This window comes from Cololabis saira, chromosome 20, assembly GCF_033807715.1.
Source record: "Cololabis saira isolate AMF1-May2022 chromosome 20, fColSai1.1, whole genome shotgun sequence".
NCBI lineage: Eukaryota > Metazoa > Chordata > Actinopteri > Beloniformes > Belonidae > Cololabis > Cololabis saira.
Window position 1 is genome coordinate 30,986,659 of NC_084606.1, and position 17,445 is coordinate 31,004,103.

General features: G+C 39.0%; 1 protein-coding gene across 1 annotated transcript in view; it reads left to right on the top strand.

The window, feature by feature from the left end:
- LOC133420618 (phospholipid-transporting ATPase ABCA1-like) overlaps nucleotides 1–17,445 on the top strand; it is a 278,328-nt gene that overhangs the window by 252,108 nt on the left and 8,775 nt on the right. The window contains exon 49 of the mRNA XM_061710356.1: nucleotides 8,401–8,644. Within this exon, the coding sequence (XP_061566340.1) occupies nucleotides 8,401–8,644 (244 nt within the window). The remainder of the gene's footprint in view (nucleotides 1–8,400; nucleotides 8,645–17,445) is intronic.

Consider the following 17,445-nt stretch of genomic DNA (forward strand, 5'->3'; position numbering starts at 1 on the left):
AGTAGTGACAATCGTAGCCTGGGTTTCTTTTCTTTCCATATAAAATTAGTAAAGAGTTTTTTCATATTAGCAAAAAATGAGAGGGGTGGTTTCAGGGGTAGTGACTGGAATAGATATAAGAATTTCGGTAAGATATTCATTTTAATAATGTTTATGCGGCCAATCAATGACAAGGGAAGTAGTGTCCATCTGTTAATTGATTTTGTGACTGAGGTTATAATAGGGTCATAGTTTGATTGGATCAGCTCTCCTACATCGGGGGTTAACTTTATTCCCAGATACATAAATCCTTGGGGTGAATTTTGAAAAACCGTATTAACTGGTGGATTAAGTCTTTCAGATTCTTTTAGAAAAAAAATATTGGATTTGGTGTCATTGACCTTACAGCCTGAAAATTCACCAAAACATTTGATTAGTTCTAAGAGGGATGGTAGGGACCGAGATAAATTTGTCACAAACAGTAATATATCGTCTGCATAGAGAGCAAGGCGATTCTCAACACCACCTACTGTGATACCAGTAATTGTCGGGTGAGCTCTAATAGCTATGGCGAGCATTTCAACCGCGAGCGTGAACAGTAATGGGGACAGAGGGCAACCCTGTCTTGTTGATCTAGACAGATTAAAAGGAACAGATATTATACCATTGGTCATCACTTCTGCCCTTGGGCTATCATAAAGCACTTTTATCCATTTGCAAAACCTCTCCCCGAATCCAAAACGAGCCAATACTTCAAAGAGGTACGGCCATTCCACGCGGTCGAACGCTTTTTCTTGGTCAAGGGACAAAATGGCTGCCCCTGAGATGTCCCTCCCTTCATGGATAATATTAATAGCTCTCCTGATATTATGGAACGCTTGTCTGCCTTTGACGAAGCCATTTTGATCGAGACCTATCAATGAAGGCAGATAACTATCCAGTCTCAACGCCAATGTCTTTGCTAAGAGCTTGGTGTCCGAGTTAAGTAATGATATTGGTCGATAGCTCTCGCATTTGGAGGGACACTTTCCTGGTTTTAAGATAACTGTTATCAGGGCATTTTGTAACGTGGGTGGAAGACCCTTTTCAAAGGCCTCGTTTATCATGTCTAGAAACGGAGGTAGTAATTTTTCTTTAAATATTTTATATAAGTCAATAGGAATTCCGTCAGGACCTGGTGCCTTCCCACTATTCATCGCACATACGGCTTCAAATATCTCTTCAAGCTGTATTGGCCTATCAAGGTCAATCCTTGCATTATCAGATAGTTTAGGAATCTCAAGACCGTCTAAGAATGTTGTTTGTAATCCTGGGTCTGACGGAGGTTCCGAAGTATATAATTTCTCATAAAAGGCTTTGAATGTGTCATTTATTTCTTTAGGGTCTATTGTCAAGATACCGGATGAGTTTGTTATTTCCCCTATGGCTCTCTCAGTTTGTAGGGCTTTGATACGCCATGCTAGTAATTTCCCTGCTCTTTCACCCTGTTCATAAAATGACTGTCTAAGCCTAGTCAAATCAGAGAGAGCTTTGTTTGAAGACAACTCATTGTATTGAGCTCTTTTTACAGCTACTTTCTGCTGTAGTTCTGGGGTGTCGTTTGAAAATAGTTCCCTTTCAAGTTGTCCAATTTCTTTTTCCAATTCCAACATCTGCCTTTTGAATTTATTTGATTTAGAGCTTGTATAACTGATAATCTGTCCCCGTATGTAGGCTTTGAATGCTTCCCACCTAACAGAAGGGGAGGTCTGTGTAGTATTTAATTCAAAGAATGTATCTATATGGCCTTCCAAATATTTTAAAAAATCTGTATCATGTAACCATTTTGTATCAAAACGCCATCTTGGGGGTCCTTTAAATGCTTTTGTTGGTGTATAATCAATGGTCAATGGTGCATGATCAGAAATTACAATACTATTATACCAACAACCATTAACATTTGACACAAGACTTTTTGAAATCAAAAATAGATCAATGCGAGAGTGAGTACGATAGGTGGCCGAAAAACAGGAAAACTCCTTTTTGCCTGGGTGTAAGTCCCTCCAAATATCACACAGGTCCAACTCTGATATAAAATGTGATATGACTTTTCTTGCTTGTGCATGCGAACCATCTCTTCCCGTCGATCTGTCAATAGCAGGACATGGCGCCACATTCATATCTCCTCCCATTAAAATACTACCTCTTAGTGTTGATAGCATCAAAAACAAGTTATTAAAGAAGTGTGGATCATCATTATTTGGTCCATATACATTAACCACATTTAAGTGCTCACCCAATAATGTTCCCTGTAATATTATATATCTTCCTCTTGTATCCTTAGAAATGTTATTAATCTGGAAAGGGATAGATTTATGGATAAGTATTGCCACTCCCCTCGCTTGTGAAGAGTAGTTTGCAGTTATGACTTGTCCCTGCCATCTTCTCCTCAGCTTCAAATCCTCGCTCTGTGTCAAGTGAGTTTCTTGTAATAACACCAACTTGGATTGCATTTGTTTTATCCTGGTCATAACTTGTTTAATCTTAGTTAATTTCCCCAGTCCCCTCACATTCCAGCTAGTTATTTTAAAGTTGTTGGAAGCCATTAATCAGGTTTTATACATATTGTGTATAAAGGGGACCTTGTAGCACTGCAACGTCATCCGACGGTTTGAATAGAAAAACCTTTCTGCTGTAACCATATAATGAATCAGAAGGGGGATAAAAACAAAAAAACACTTATACATATATACACGCATAGAGAAAAAAAACAAAGAAAAAACACGACTGCCTGATTTACTTACAGTCCGCCTCAACACTTAAACTGAACTTCCTAGGTTATACACAACCGATCCTTCAGAAAGGAGCAGTTCCGAACAAAACCACAACATACGAAATCCTGCTCTAACTTTAGAAATATAATAAAAACTTAGATTTTCCCTTAACCCGCTAAAAAAAAAAAAGAGTACATTATCAACAACCAGTTGACACTGTCAGATCTTCTGCTTTTTAGGTAAAAAACTAAACAAAAAACAAAAAAATAAAAAAAAATATATATATACACTTCTCACCACCTCTCTTCTCCTAAGTAACTTAAAATAAGAGTAGAAAACCTAGACCCTGAGTGTCCTATAAGGATTTGAAAAACAAAACCACATAATGGTTAAAGCTCGACCATTCAGATCAATCAAAATAAGACGTGGTAAAAAGAGAAAAAAAAAATAAATAAATAAAAATAAAATAAAATAAATAAATAAATTTAAAAAAAAAATATATATATATATATATATATATATACACATACATACCCATACATATATATATACATATATATATATACATCTAAATACACTTCTCTTTAAATAAATTAATTAATTAAATTGGAAAAAAAAAATAAAAAATAAATAAATAAATAAAATAAAATGAAATAAAAAAATAAAGAATGAAAGGGAGTACTCACTCCTCCGATATTTTACACATAAAGTAAATTCCCCTTAATACAGTAATGACCTTGAGAAACAGTAACAAAAAAGCAAACAAAGCAAAAAAAAAAGTCTAATGTCACATTTTCAAAGCACTGGAGTTATGTGTAACCTAATGTAACGTTACCTTTCTGGAATGTTGTCAAATGTTCAACTCACTCTAAGGCAATGTACATATTCATTGTTGGATCAGGTCTTACCTCCAGGTAATTGTCAATATATCGACCTGGCTTGTAGCCTATAGAATAAAGTCAAAATGATTTAGGGGAAAAAAAAAAAAAAAAAAAAAAAAAAAAAAAAAAATCCACTCGGATTAGTGGTTCAAAAATGGTTCAGTTATCAAGTCAAAGTAAAAGAAAAAGAAAAAAAAAAAGAAGAAAAAGAAATAAATTTAAAAAAAACGATCTTTATAGATGATCACATGGTCTTCAGAAGTAAACATCCACCTCTACACGCCCCCCTCCTCCTCCTGGCCTGCTGCACGCTGCCGACGCTCCTCACTCACATTCCTCAAATTCCTCAAATTCCTCATGAAGGATTCCACCTCCGCAGGGGTCTCAAAGACATGACGTCGTCCCCCATGATTCACGCGGAACCTACTTGGATGGATTATTCCAAAATCTTCTATTCCCTGGCGCCGGAGAGCTGCTTTTATTGGATCATATTCTTTTCTTCTTTCAAGCACAGACTGCGGGAAGTCGTTGAAAAACATTACGTGTTGGTCCCCATGCATCAGCTTCCCTTTAGCTCGGGCTTTCCTCATCACCCTGGTTTTATCTCTGAAGTTTAAAAACTTCAAAATGAGTGGCCTGGGTCTTGCAGTTGCCGCAGCTCTCGGTTTTCCAAGACGGTGTCCCCGTTCTACAGACCCGGCGGGAAGAGGCTCCGGGTCTCCAATCATGGCTGGAATCCATTTCTCCAGGAATGTCTCCACATCCCCTCGTTCGGTTTCTTTCTCTGCGAGTCCTACTACAATCATGTTGTTTCGTCTGCTTTGAGATTCATAGGACTCACATCTGGAGGTAAGTGTGGAGAGTTGTTTCTGCGTCAAATCCAACTTGTTTTCCAGCGTTGCAATGGTGTCCTCCGCTGTGCTGATGCGGTTTTCTGCTTCATCCAGTCGCCCAGCGTACTCGTTAAGGTCTTTTTTAACATCCTGTATCGCTTTTAGCACCTCAGCATGTCTGGTACTGACTTCTGTCTTCAATGAATTAATTGCGGCTAGAATCTCGTTGTCCCTGTTGCGTTGTTGATGCATCGTGGCGTCAATGCTAGCGTTAGCAGGCCGGCTAACGACGTCGTCTGAGTCCTCCACGTCTCCGCTGGGTTCGGTTTCAAGATGAGTAGAGTCCTTTTTTTTGGTAGATGGTGTTTTCTTAGGGCTCATCTTCACTTCCTACATAAACTGTGTACTGTTTGTTAAGTTTCTTGTTGAAGTAAACGGGTAGTTTAAATCAATTGGTCAGAGCATCGGACTTGCGACTGTTCAGCTGTCCGCCATAACCGGAAGTCCCACTCATTAAATCTTAATATTTTCTAGCCTGTCTTGTCACAATATTACGAAAACTCCAGTCCAGTGGAGTTCAGACCTGCCATTCCTTGTTGTTCAGCAAGACCAGATCCACAATTAAAAGGAGCAAAATCACCAGTTATACTGTACGTTCTTGATATAAATGACTCCTAAACAAGTATTCCCTTATCCAGTATATGCAAAGCCACATTAATGTGGCACTGTGGCTTTGCAACTTCAGGCATGTCGTGTCTTAACTAAAGGGTCTCTGCTACCCATGAGATCCATTCATTTCTCAGTAGCAGCACAGTGCTTCACTTCCTTTCTCACTCCCTTTGGGATCATGCAGCCCCGCAGTTTATTCACCATATCTCTAATTGTCACTAAGGGGGCCTGTGACTCGTTGCATGTTGCTCAGTACCAGCCACAATGGGCATTTCTGAGAGTAAATCCAACATCAGGGAATTAATTAGGCAGAAAACAATGGCCCATAAGAGTACTAACGACAGAATAACAAGCCACACGGTTTTATTTGGGGCTCCACAGACATGTAGCGCATATTCAAAGATGCAGAATGCTAATTAGCTTCAGAGCTTAGCTGTGGCCCATTTTCATCTATTACAATATTTTATATTTTTTATACATTTCACTGCGGGGGCCTTTTGTTATATTTTCAAAAATGGTCTCTGCTAAAAGGGACATGTTGATACTTTGTGCTCTGCATTCACTTATCATTTACCTAATCATTTATGCCGAATTTTTTATTTTTTTTTTGGGGGGGGGGGGGGATTATATTATTAATGCACAATGAAGTGGCCATAGAATAGCAATCAGTGTTAAGATTGTTGTGTGCCACTGGATGCAAAATCACCTGGGAAAATCAGTGGGATTCAATCCTGAGGAGCGTTTTTGCTATTGTGCTACCAAACAATAATTTCTTCTTTTTTGTGTATCAGTTGATCTTTCTGTGATCAAGGGCAGTTACTACTACTGTATTATTGTCTCAATTGTGCAGTCTTTTGTAATTAACTATAGGCATAATAACGTAGTTTGTATTCTCAGCTTCTACCTGCATTATTGACGAGAGATGAATCGACTTTTTCTCTTGGGGATTTCTCCCTCCCACTTCGTCAGCAAGCAGCTTCTTGTGTTGGCTGTGTCGTGTTTTGTTTGTAGCTGCTGGACTCTGGAGGGATGGAAACTGGAAGCCATCAGACTTCTGTTGCACGCCAGAGAAAATAAGAAGTTTTGATACATATCAATTATATAAGAATGAAATATAGATAATATACATACAGTACAAGTATCTTTAACTGCTCATACATATTTAAGTATACCAATATAAAGTCATATATATGCAGTCAAACATTGCAACCATTCAGCTCATTTAGGTTGTTACTGCTATGACTTTAAGTCCTTCAAATCCTTGAACTTTTTAAGATATTCCTGGATTTCCAAGGCCTATTGGAATATAATAGGAAAGTCTTTAAAGCCTTGAAAAACGTCCACCTCTTTTAAACCTTATTACTTCAGCATACTTTCAGCTAGAGACCTTACCACCTTACCATTTGATTCAGCTTTTTAAAATCTGTTGTAGTTTTTGAAATACTACACTTTGAGTTTATGAAACATGTTGCATTTATAATGTATTTCAATTGTGGAGCATTCAGATATCCTTAAAAATGTGTCTATGAGAGCTCAATACTTAAACAAGAACCAACCCAAACTGAAGCAGAACTAATCTGAACACAACCAGAACCACCTCAGACCTAACCAGAACTTAGGTTGTTCTTATTTTGTTCAGCCTGTCTTCAGCATTTATTCTCTTCTTTAGCTGAAGTTCCTCTTTTAAGGACAAACTTCTTTCTTTCTTTAGCTCATCTTCATGGCTTCAGCTTATCTAACTCACCTTCCTCTCTTCAACTCGTCTTCCTGTTTTAAGTCCATCTTCTTCTATAGCAAATATTCCTCTTTTAAGTGACTCGTCCTGTCTTCAACTCCTCTCTTCTTCCATCATCTCAAGAATTTTCAAACGTTTGAGCTACATTTTACCATTTTCTTCAAATTTTTATCTGACTTTAGCAATTTCTATGATTTCCAGCAGTTCAACAAAGTTCAGCTCATCAGCGTCCAACCCTGCATTTTTTAAAGGAAATGCAGCCTTTTGTAGTTGCTGATTAGATGTATCTTCAATTGGACTGTAAATGACTGAACAGAGACAGCAGCACCAAATATATAATAAATATAAATGGCTGTGGTAACCTATCCGCCCCTGCTTTCATCCCGACGACTTAAGGCTAAGTTCAGCCAGGATAATTGACGTATCCCAACTTAATCCCTTATCTTGGTTTCGCGCTGCAGCCCTCTGGTCTTGGCAACTGTGGCACCAACAGTTATTCATATACTGGATTGGGACTGTTATCTGTGGCCGTTCAGAACAGCTCAACTCGCCACCACAACAACTTAAGTGGCTTTTCATGTCACAATGCTTCTGAATGCTTATAAGAAGTCACGACGGCGCTGAAGCTCCTATATCTCCATTTTGTTGTCTGCACCAGTTCCTAAGGTAAACACAGCAGTTGTCCCTCCAGCTGCTAAATCCTCCATGTTTCCCCGCTACAATAAATAGATTAAAAAATTAAACGCTGGATCTTTCACAGCTTCTTTGCTGGAAATGGCTTCCCACCTGCTGGTTGAACCCAAGTAGAAAGAAGGCTGTGAAACTGGATCAAAAAACATGCAGGCTTGGGCTATTAAAAGCCCCACTCTCAAATAAAGACTTTTGCAATATATTGGAACTCAGATGAAGAGTTTTATAATGATGCTGTGTGGGTTCACCACCACAAGTGACCTCTTTCACATAACAATCCCATGATTTAATACAAAATAATTAGCTGCTAACTTGCTCTCCAGCAGCAAGAGTTTCTAAAACATTGTTGTTCTTGTTCATGCTCTTTGAGCTTTGGAAAGGTTTCAGGAATAATTATCACCCCTGTTTAGAAGCTATTTCTTCTTGATTTTAACTTATGCTTTTCCTTTTTATAGTTTGTACACTTGATTATATTGATTCCTGCTGGTATTTGCACTAGAAAGCTTTTATTCAACGGTTCTCAAACAACTTGTATCAAAGAAGTGAAGTTGCCTTGGCTCTTGACACACCTGCTCCTCTGGCTCATCAAATCCAGGAAGCGTGAAATGGCAAGGGAGTTATGAGTAGAGTAAGAGCGTGAATATTTTATTAATATCTATTCCACTTCCCATTTTATGTCTTCTTGTAGCCTACATCACCGTGATATCTGTGACACCATGCAATGAACACAGAACACAGAAAGAAGGAAAGTTCATTAATTAGATCTCACACTGTGAGCAGTTTGGCTGGAAAGCGTGTTTTAGAGTTCTACTTTTCCATCTTTTTAACAAAAGTCTTAACAATGGCGACCTCTCTTCTAGATTTGGTGATGGCTATACGGTGACTGTGAGAGTCGGTGGTGCGTCTCCTGAGCTGAAGCCTGTGGAGGATTTCGTCCAGCAGTCGTTCCCAGGCAGCGTTCTCAAGGAGAAGCACCACAACACCCTGCACTACCAGCTCCCACACGCAGAGGGAGCCTTGGCCCAGATCTTCAGCCAGTTCACCTCCCACCAGCAGAGGCTGGGCGTGGAGGACTACTCCGTTTCCCAGACCACTCTGGATCAGGTGAGACTACGGAAAATTACATGTACGCTAGTGCTTTCTTGGCTTCAGTACCAGATGGTTGTGCCTACTGACTTAAACCCACAACTGAGAGATCGTTGTGAAACAAGAAGAACAGCATTTGAAGGCATGTGCACAAACTCTAAATCTCATAGGGCTGGGCGATATATCGAGATTTTAATATATATCGATATATTTTCAAACACGATATGGTACGAGACAATATCGTTTATATCGATTAATTTTTAATTTTTTTTTTATGATTTTGATATAGCTTATTTTGTGACAAATTGACTTGAATGTTTTATTTGAGATTTGCACAAATGTTTTGTTATTTGCACAACTGTCAACCTCAGTGGAAAAGTCTGCCTGGTACTGTCTACATTGTATATTTTGTATATATATTTTGCACAGTATATTTTAATTGAATTGTTATGCAGGAAAGGGATATTTGTTTTATTTTATTCAAGAAGCATTTTTATTCTATATATGCAGGCAGTTTATTTTTATTTAATTTGTTTTATACATTTTGATATTGTGCAGACCACTGTTAATAAAGGAACCTGTGTGACATTTGGCACGAGACTTTGTATTAAAACTGACTGTTTTTTTAAGGGTTTGCCTCAGAAAAAAATGAAGCTAACAGAGATGCTATGCTATAATGCTTTGGGGGAAACCCCAATTATGGCACAGAAAAAATATCGATATATATCGAGTATCGCCATTCAGCTAGAAAATATCGAGATATGACTTTTGGTCCATATCGCCCAGCCCTAAAATCTCATATTCTTTTGTATTAAAGGAGCCATCTGTAAGAAATGGCATAAGTGACATAAGTATTTGAAATGAACATGATTTTTAAATGTCTGTTGAAATATCAGGGTCATTTTATGATTCATATTATTATTGCTCTTACATACAGCTCCTTTAAAAAAGGTAATTAAAATCATCTGATCATAGTCGGTCTTTGATAAACACAACCTCAGACAGACCAAAATCATGTAGGCAATAAAGCTCACCGTTCCACCTTTAGCACCAATAACTTCAAACAGGTACCTTGTATACAAATGTTCAGTTTCTGTCATTGATACTGAAGAAATCTGGCCCGTGTTTCTTCACAACAATGCTTCCCGTCACCCAGAGCCGTGGTTACAAAACAATCATCACCCCTTCACCGTGGGGTCCGACAGTCGGTATAAAGTGCTTCTGCTAAAATGCTGTTTGCTTTTCATCAAACATGGCCACACAACTCTTATTGATACCCTAGAGCAGGGGTCACCAATCCTGGTCCTCGAGGGCCGGTGTCCTGCATGTTTTACTTGTTTCGCTGCTTCATTGCACCGTGATAAAAGTGACTGTGTCATTAAGAGAATTGTGCAGACCTCAATGACAAGCTGATGACGATGATTAATTAGAATCAGGTGTGTTAAAGCAGAGAAAACATGCAGGACACCGGCCCTCGAGGACCAGGATTGGTGACCCCTGCCCTGGAGCATTGATCCAAATTTCTTGGAATCGGTTCAGGTGCAGTTTTGTGAACCTCAGATATGCTTCCATGTTCTCTCATCCAAGCAAACCATACTAGTTTGAACCTCTTCTCTCTGGGCTTCATCATGTAACATCCTCAGTGAGATCTGGAGAGACCGAGATGGAACTATTATGTGTCTCTGAGCGTTTCACCTTCTTAGGGTAAAGTTTGCTGGGAAGTCCGGTTTTGTGGTCATTGGAAATTGTCCTCAGTGCTTTTCGTTGACCTTTCTCATTGTTGAATGCTGAACTCAAAGTATTTCTCTCTTAATATTGTGTTAAGAAACACTTGAATGCTCTGAATCAAGAAAATGCCAAAACATGTGGGTTCCAATTCATCAAAGGCTGATGATTAGTAGCACCTGGCTGCAACTTACTGGCTTAAATCCTGTGGGCAATACTTCCTATTGTTCCTTTTGGCTTCATTTTTGATTAAAAAAAAAAACAACGGCATAGTGAAAAAAGATGTGCATTATTGTTTGTCTGACTTGTATTTGTGTAATGCCAAGATACAACATGATCAAATTTGCTTTTGAAGCAAACGTAGAGAGGGTACTAGTTTTTGCACATAAGTACATAATAAAGTTGTAATATGCATTTCTGTAGCGCTACATGGAGGAATTACATCTCCAGACTCGAGGCACCTTTCTTTATTGGCATTTCCTCATCTAATTCTCTAACAGGAAAGCTACTATGAGAGTCTTCGGTAGTAGATTTTAAATTATCTGTATTTATGAAACCCGTGGGAAAGCTTTGGTTCTGTGTCTTGACAAACAAATAGCGGTGTTGTGGAAGTGTTAAATAATTTCAGTGCTTGGAGAGCAAAACATTGGTTTTAGCCGGTTTCGACTTAAAGCAGGGCAGAACATGAGATATATACAGATGATAATATGACAATCCGACTGTAGTTAAGTGGAGCGATAGCTCAGTTTAATGCGTCATAAGGCTATAAACCAACACAACCTGCATTTTAAGTGCTCTAATTTAATGCAAGTTATTTCAGGAGTGGTACACACAATTTAAAGATCTGTTCTCCGAACATTGTTGTCTGCCATTAACGGCTGTCAGACTGATCCATGAAGACAGTTTAATGCCAGCTCCAGGTATTGATCACAAATCTGGACTCGTACAAAAATCTCCCATAACCGATGCATTTTTATTCTTCCCGTCCAGCTGCTGTACCATATTGGTGGAATCATCCAAACGCTGGATGTTATGTAGTCCGTCTTTATCTTGTGTTTTCCTCGCCGCCTCGGAGACCTGTTACAATCAGGCACTCAGTGGTGAGTGCGGGTGTGTCTGTTCCTGCAAACCCCGCATTAGCGCAGCAGCGGCCGAGCAGGCGGGGGGTGAGAGGATGACCTCTTGTAGGTTTAGAAAGGTCATCAGTCCACTTCACTGTGAAGTGGGGGTGGGGAAGGAAAAGAGGCACAGATGTGAGTTTTATGTGTGTGTGCCAGGGCTGTATTTAATCAGAGAATGCTACAGCGATATACAGGGTGTGATTACAATGATTTTATTGACTTGGTCGTCATGGATAACTCATTGTTCATGGTTTGGCAGCATATCTCCTTTCAGACCACCACTGCAGAACGTAAAGAATTCATGAGAAGCTAAATGCTTTAACTACTAGTTGTAGTCAGGCTTTATCTCCCTAAAAGGATTTATAACACTAGTTTTTGTGTGTGTTTGCGTTTGTTTGTTTTTAAACTTTACAGATCATCGTTGTGCAACTATAGCACAACTTTTTTTTTTTTTTTTTTTTTTTTAGTTTAGTTTATTTTCAGTCATGACACAAAAAAAAACAAAGAATAAAAATGACAACAAGAAAATGAATACACTGTTCAAAGAAAACATTACAAAAAAGTTTCCAATATACAAATAAACAAATAACATCTAGACCGAAAAAGGTGTAGGCTGAAGCAAAGCTTATTATTTGCCTACCCTCAAAAAGATTAATTAAATTAATGAAATAAAAGCAAGAAGTAAGAGAAAGACTGCCAGTAAAACAAATTGCCTCCATGGGGATAACAAAAATTCCTCAAGAAATAAAAAAGATTTTTAAAATAAAGGTGCAGTCTACATGTTACCTTCATCCTTAAAAAATCAAAGCAAATCACCAATTAAATAAATAAATACCCAAATCAACATCACCACTCATTAATTTAATATAAGGACATCATCCTTCTTTTCAATGTTTTTTTAAATAAGGTTAAGGTTCTACATAATTTCAAATCCCTCTCTAATTTATTCCAAACATCCACTGCTGCCACTGTAGCATCTCAGTTTGGTGTAGGTTCTGATTGTTGATTTCCTGTATATGCTCTTCTAACTTCTAACCTTGCATATGTATCTTGTAACTTGACTGTCAGCTTGCCCCTCATTCCTCACTGGTCAATATTTACCAGATCAGAAGCAGTAAATAAACTATACTTAGACCAGGAGGTCAAGGTGTAAAGACATGGAGGGGGAGGACTAGAGAACCTGTGAAGACCCAACACTCACCTTTCAGCTCCTGATTTATAGAGAGGAGTCTTGACCTATAGTATAACACCCGACTTGCACTACAATGAATATTGATCGCACAGCCTGGAGCTCAGGGGTTGATGTTCATCGCCAACCCAGCGCAGAGCACATTTACAAAAGAAAATGGGATTTTCTCAGTTGTCTTTTGGAGCACATTTGGGGCTAGTGAAATACTTGCTGCTTTGTGTTTGAACAATGGTCCTCTTAGTCACGAAAGCAGCTCTGAAACAAATTACTTTTTTCTGTCCTTTTGTCTGCGTTAGTATTGCGAAATTATTAGAGTTTTTGGTTCATGCTCACCACTGAGTTGGAGCTTGGCAGCAATAAACAGAGACGGTGTTAATTAAACGGGTGAAAATACTGAAGCAGTTGGAAGTATTATGACCTTTTAAACTGTTTGGTTGATAAGAACAAGGGGGATATGGTGGCATAAAAAAATGGCATTTCTTTTTTAGCTGATAGCTGTACAATCTTAAATTCATACTTTGTCAACTGATTGGATGAAAACAATGTTGAAATAAATCCTAATTAGCTGCCCATTTGCTAGCTTTGTTGACACAGTTCCCAGACGATTGTAGGGTTTGTGTTGGATATTTTCATTTTTAAAGCTCAAAATTATGACAGAGTCAGATATTTTGTTGTCTTTTAATGGGACGCATGTCTTCTTAACTGTTTTGCCTGCAGTGTTCTTGAGAAGCGTCATCTGACAGTCTGGTTATTCAGATGTTTTTCCCAGGTGTGGCCCGACGGATCTGGCTGATCCACCATGTTGCTCAAACAGACCGGCCTATTCTTGCATTTGCCGATGGGTTTTAGGTAGGGCTGGGGATCGATTCAAATGTCAAGAATCGATTCGATTCCGATTCTTAATATTCAGAATCGATTATCAAGATTTGATTCGATCCGATTCGATTCGATTCCGATATTTGGGTTAGTGTTATTAAAACTGTTTTTTGAGCTGTTGCATGAATTATATGACTGTATTTATGCAAAATATTACTACTAGTATTATATTGAGATTAAACAGCAAGTATTGGCAGCTAATGATGCTGTAAGGACCAATCAGCTCCCAGAATGCTGATAGAACTGCTTTCAGAAACATCATGTGGGTCAGAATTACCAAACAGATCCAGGGAGGAAACAGAGACGGATGAAATCGGTTAGATTTTTTCCCACATTCCGTTTTTATTTGTTCCATTTTCGGTCTATTTTGGTTTTTAATTTTTGAGAATTTGGTTTTTAGCATTTTTTGCAAATGTAACCCCAAGACAGTATATAAAGTAATGAAATATAGACAATTTATGCAATTATAACCTAACACTTTAATGTTTTCATACCTTTAAACATATTTAAAGGCAAAAACATGGCACCAGTTATTCTCGTGTCCAACAAAACATTCCTTTTTTGGGGATAAACAAAAAAAAAAACAAATTTGTAATGTAATGATGAAAAAAAAATACATAAATAATTAAAATAAAAAAAAATAAAAAATTGATCTTTAGACATATTAATCGATTTTTAGGAATTAATATGAGCATCGATTTAGAATTGGGAAATCGATTTTTTCAACACAGGCCTAGTTTTAGGTGCCACAACCAAGGGGCTAGTCTCTCTCTACTAAGTACGTTCCAAATGCTGCAGTTCCTCAAAGAGCCACTAGAGGGAACTAAATGTAAAGTCATTTCCATTGAACTTAAGATGTCCATATTTACCGCTGAACTAATCATACGTAAAAACCTGGTACTTAAATAAATTTGTTTTTGCTTTCCATTAAAATGAAATGAAACCAAGAAGCTCTGCATAATGAGCGCTGGGTGTTTTGAATGACAGCTGAACTGCAGCGTGTTGTGAACTTGACTTCTGAGCTGTGAATAAAAACCTACCAGAACATTCTTTTTGCTTTTAAAGATAAGAAGGTTTGTTTAACTGTTAATCGACTGAACTGCTACCGGCTCAGGGTTGGAACGGTCAAGAGGGGAAGTTTAGCCGTGCAGCCTGCACAGCTACTTTCTCCTGCCAAAGGCTGCTAACTACAGCTAACCAGAGGACTCCGGCCCGCCGGCCGCTCGCTCTGGCAGCAGCAGGAGCAGCAGCTGAGCCACCTCTGCCCCCAAACCCTTCCCCGCCAACTTGGAATCGCCCAGAAGCGCTGAACTGCTGTGCCATGCTAAGGATTATGACATTGTAATTTCAATGTTCCCAAACCTCTAAGATAAACAAAATGTGATCTTTCAAAAAAAGCATTGCAGCAAACGGACGAGTGATGGAATAAGCCTCAGACCTTTATCCTTTTTTTTCAGAGCTAAAACCTTCCACCTAGTCATTTTGTTTATGGAGGAGCATAAACGTTTGGCATGTACCAAGGAGGAAAATAAATCCATTTTTACATTTAGCAAAGACTTCCTTCATATATAACAGAGGTTAATTGGGTGAATCACATCCTAACACCTCGGCGTCATGCCTCAGCGGTCACCAAATAAACACCTAAATGCAACCTCTCTAATATAATTAATGCTTGTATCATTTGTTATGAAGGAAATGCCACTCAGCAGTACCAGTGCATGACGTTTACGTCACGAGTGGATGACTGGCAAAGTACAGAAAGTAGAAATGATCAGACACCACAGCGCAAGAAGAACTCGCACTGACTTTCTGGTAAAAAACGTTGCACCATCAAAACTCAGAAATGATAGATCTTAAAGAAAGTTAACCACAACCGAAACTTGGAGATTCTGTTTTATAAACTTCACAGCCTTGACTGAATACCAAATGCTGTCCGTGCCGCCGCATACCAAGCCAGTATCAGCCGGTGGCAGGGTCAGAGGCTGAGAGAGATGGGTGGAGAGCATATTTGTTGTAACTGTCATTCTGTCATTCTCGTTCTTTTTCCCGTCCTCCCCTGACGAGATACCATGACAACAATGACCTTGATGCACACCGCTGACGCTATGACATCAAACAAGCGTATTTTAGCCCTGGGTGTTCTGCAGGCAGATCGCTTTCCCCTCAGTTACATGTTAACCAAGTAGGCAACAAAATAGAAATTCAGTTAAATTCCAGTTATTTGGACAAACAAGAACTGTCTAAATTTCCCTGTCAATTAAGTTTTTTATGTCAGAAAGGATTTTTTTTTTTTTTTTTTTTAAGGGAGAGTTTGAAGCTGGTTCCACAATCACATGGACTTGATTCTGCGTTATATAGAGGAGAAACTTTCCATGTAAAAATGACAGGTTTTAACACAGAGAACAGCACGCTTTTGCACCACTGACCACTGGTTGCCATGGTGACAACTCCATGCTAGATCTGTGATGGATGGACTGAACCAACTGAGAAGGTTTTCCAAATTTTTGATTCATTTTTAATAATTGTTCTGGTAAATAAAAAAATAATGTTATAAAATAAGGAGAGACGGGCTACAAAGCCATAACTGCACATTGGGGATTCATTTATTCCATAAACAATAATGTTTAAATCCCTGACATTGTGTATCACTCGTTCTTTAGTTTTTCTTTTTCAGAACCAAAACCGAAAAGCAGAAAAACATTTACATTAATATTTGCAGCGTTAAACCAAATAAGAAATACAATAAAGGATCCAATTAAAAAAACAAATTAAAACTGCAAGCAGCAATGAACGGGCCCTCGCACTCACGGCCACCGCCCCCCATAAGCATATCAGAAATGACACCACCCACGACTTCCTATGTCAAACCATTCAAAAGTTATAGCAGAAAATAGGGACAACCAATCAGAAGAAGGGGCGGGGCTAATTAAGGCCAAATAAGCTCAAGGACTCAATACCGACTCCGATGACACCACCCATGACTCTTTATGTCGAAGCTTTCAAAAGTTGTGGCAGAGAAAAGTTTTCCGGGGAGCGCTGTTGAGCCGTTAGGCCACGTCCATTAATGCAAACCATGAAATATCAAATTTATCGCCAGGCCTGCCTTGCATGCAAAATTTGGTGCCTTTTGGGGAACTATCAAATATGGACCAATCAGATGAAGGGTGGGCGCGCTTTTTGGCGTCTAGCGTCGCCACGGTAACGTTTTTGAAAGAGAAAAGTAATGCGTTGTGTCGGAGGATGGAGACGCACATTTTGATGTATATCACACTTGGGGGCACGTTATGGTTCGGGCTGAATTAACTGCCGAAGGAATGGCATAAATTTCGTCAAAATGACACAACTAATTCAAAATGGCCGACTTCCTGTTTGGTTTCGGCCATGGCTCCAAGAGACTTTTCTTTAAGTTGTGTACTGATACAGGTGTGTAGCGATTTTCGTGCATGTACGTCAAACCGTATTGTGGGGCTTGACGCACAAAGTTTTCAAGGGGGCGCTGTTGAGCCATTTTGCCACGCCCATTAATGCAAACCATTAAATATCAAATTTTTTGCCAGGCCTGACTTGCATGCAAAATTTGGTGACTTTTTGGGCACGTTTAGGGGGGCAAAAAGGCCCTCCTTTCGTCAGAAGAAAAAGAAAAAAAAAATTCCTGCAAATACAATAGGGCCTTCGCACTGCAAGTGCTCGGGCCCTAAAAAACACTGACTCTAGCGGCGGCAATACAGTTTTACAGGCCTCTCAGTTACGATGTTTTATCCTCTGCGTTGGAAACAGGGGTTGGGCACAACATAAGAGAGCGACTGTTGCAAATGCACAAATCTCGTCTGTGTCGGGAGGCGGTTGCTAGGCAGCTGAAAAGCTTTCCAGGAAGTGGTTAGCAGATACCAGCTAGTTTTTTGAGTTGC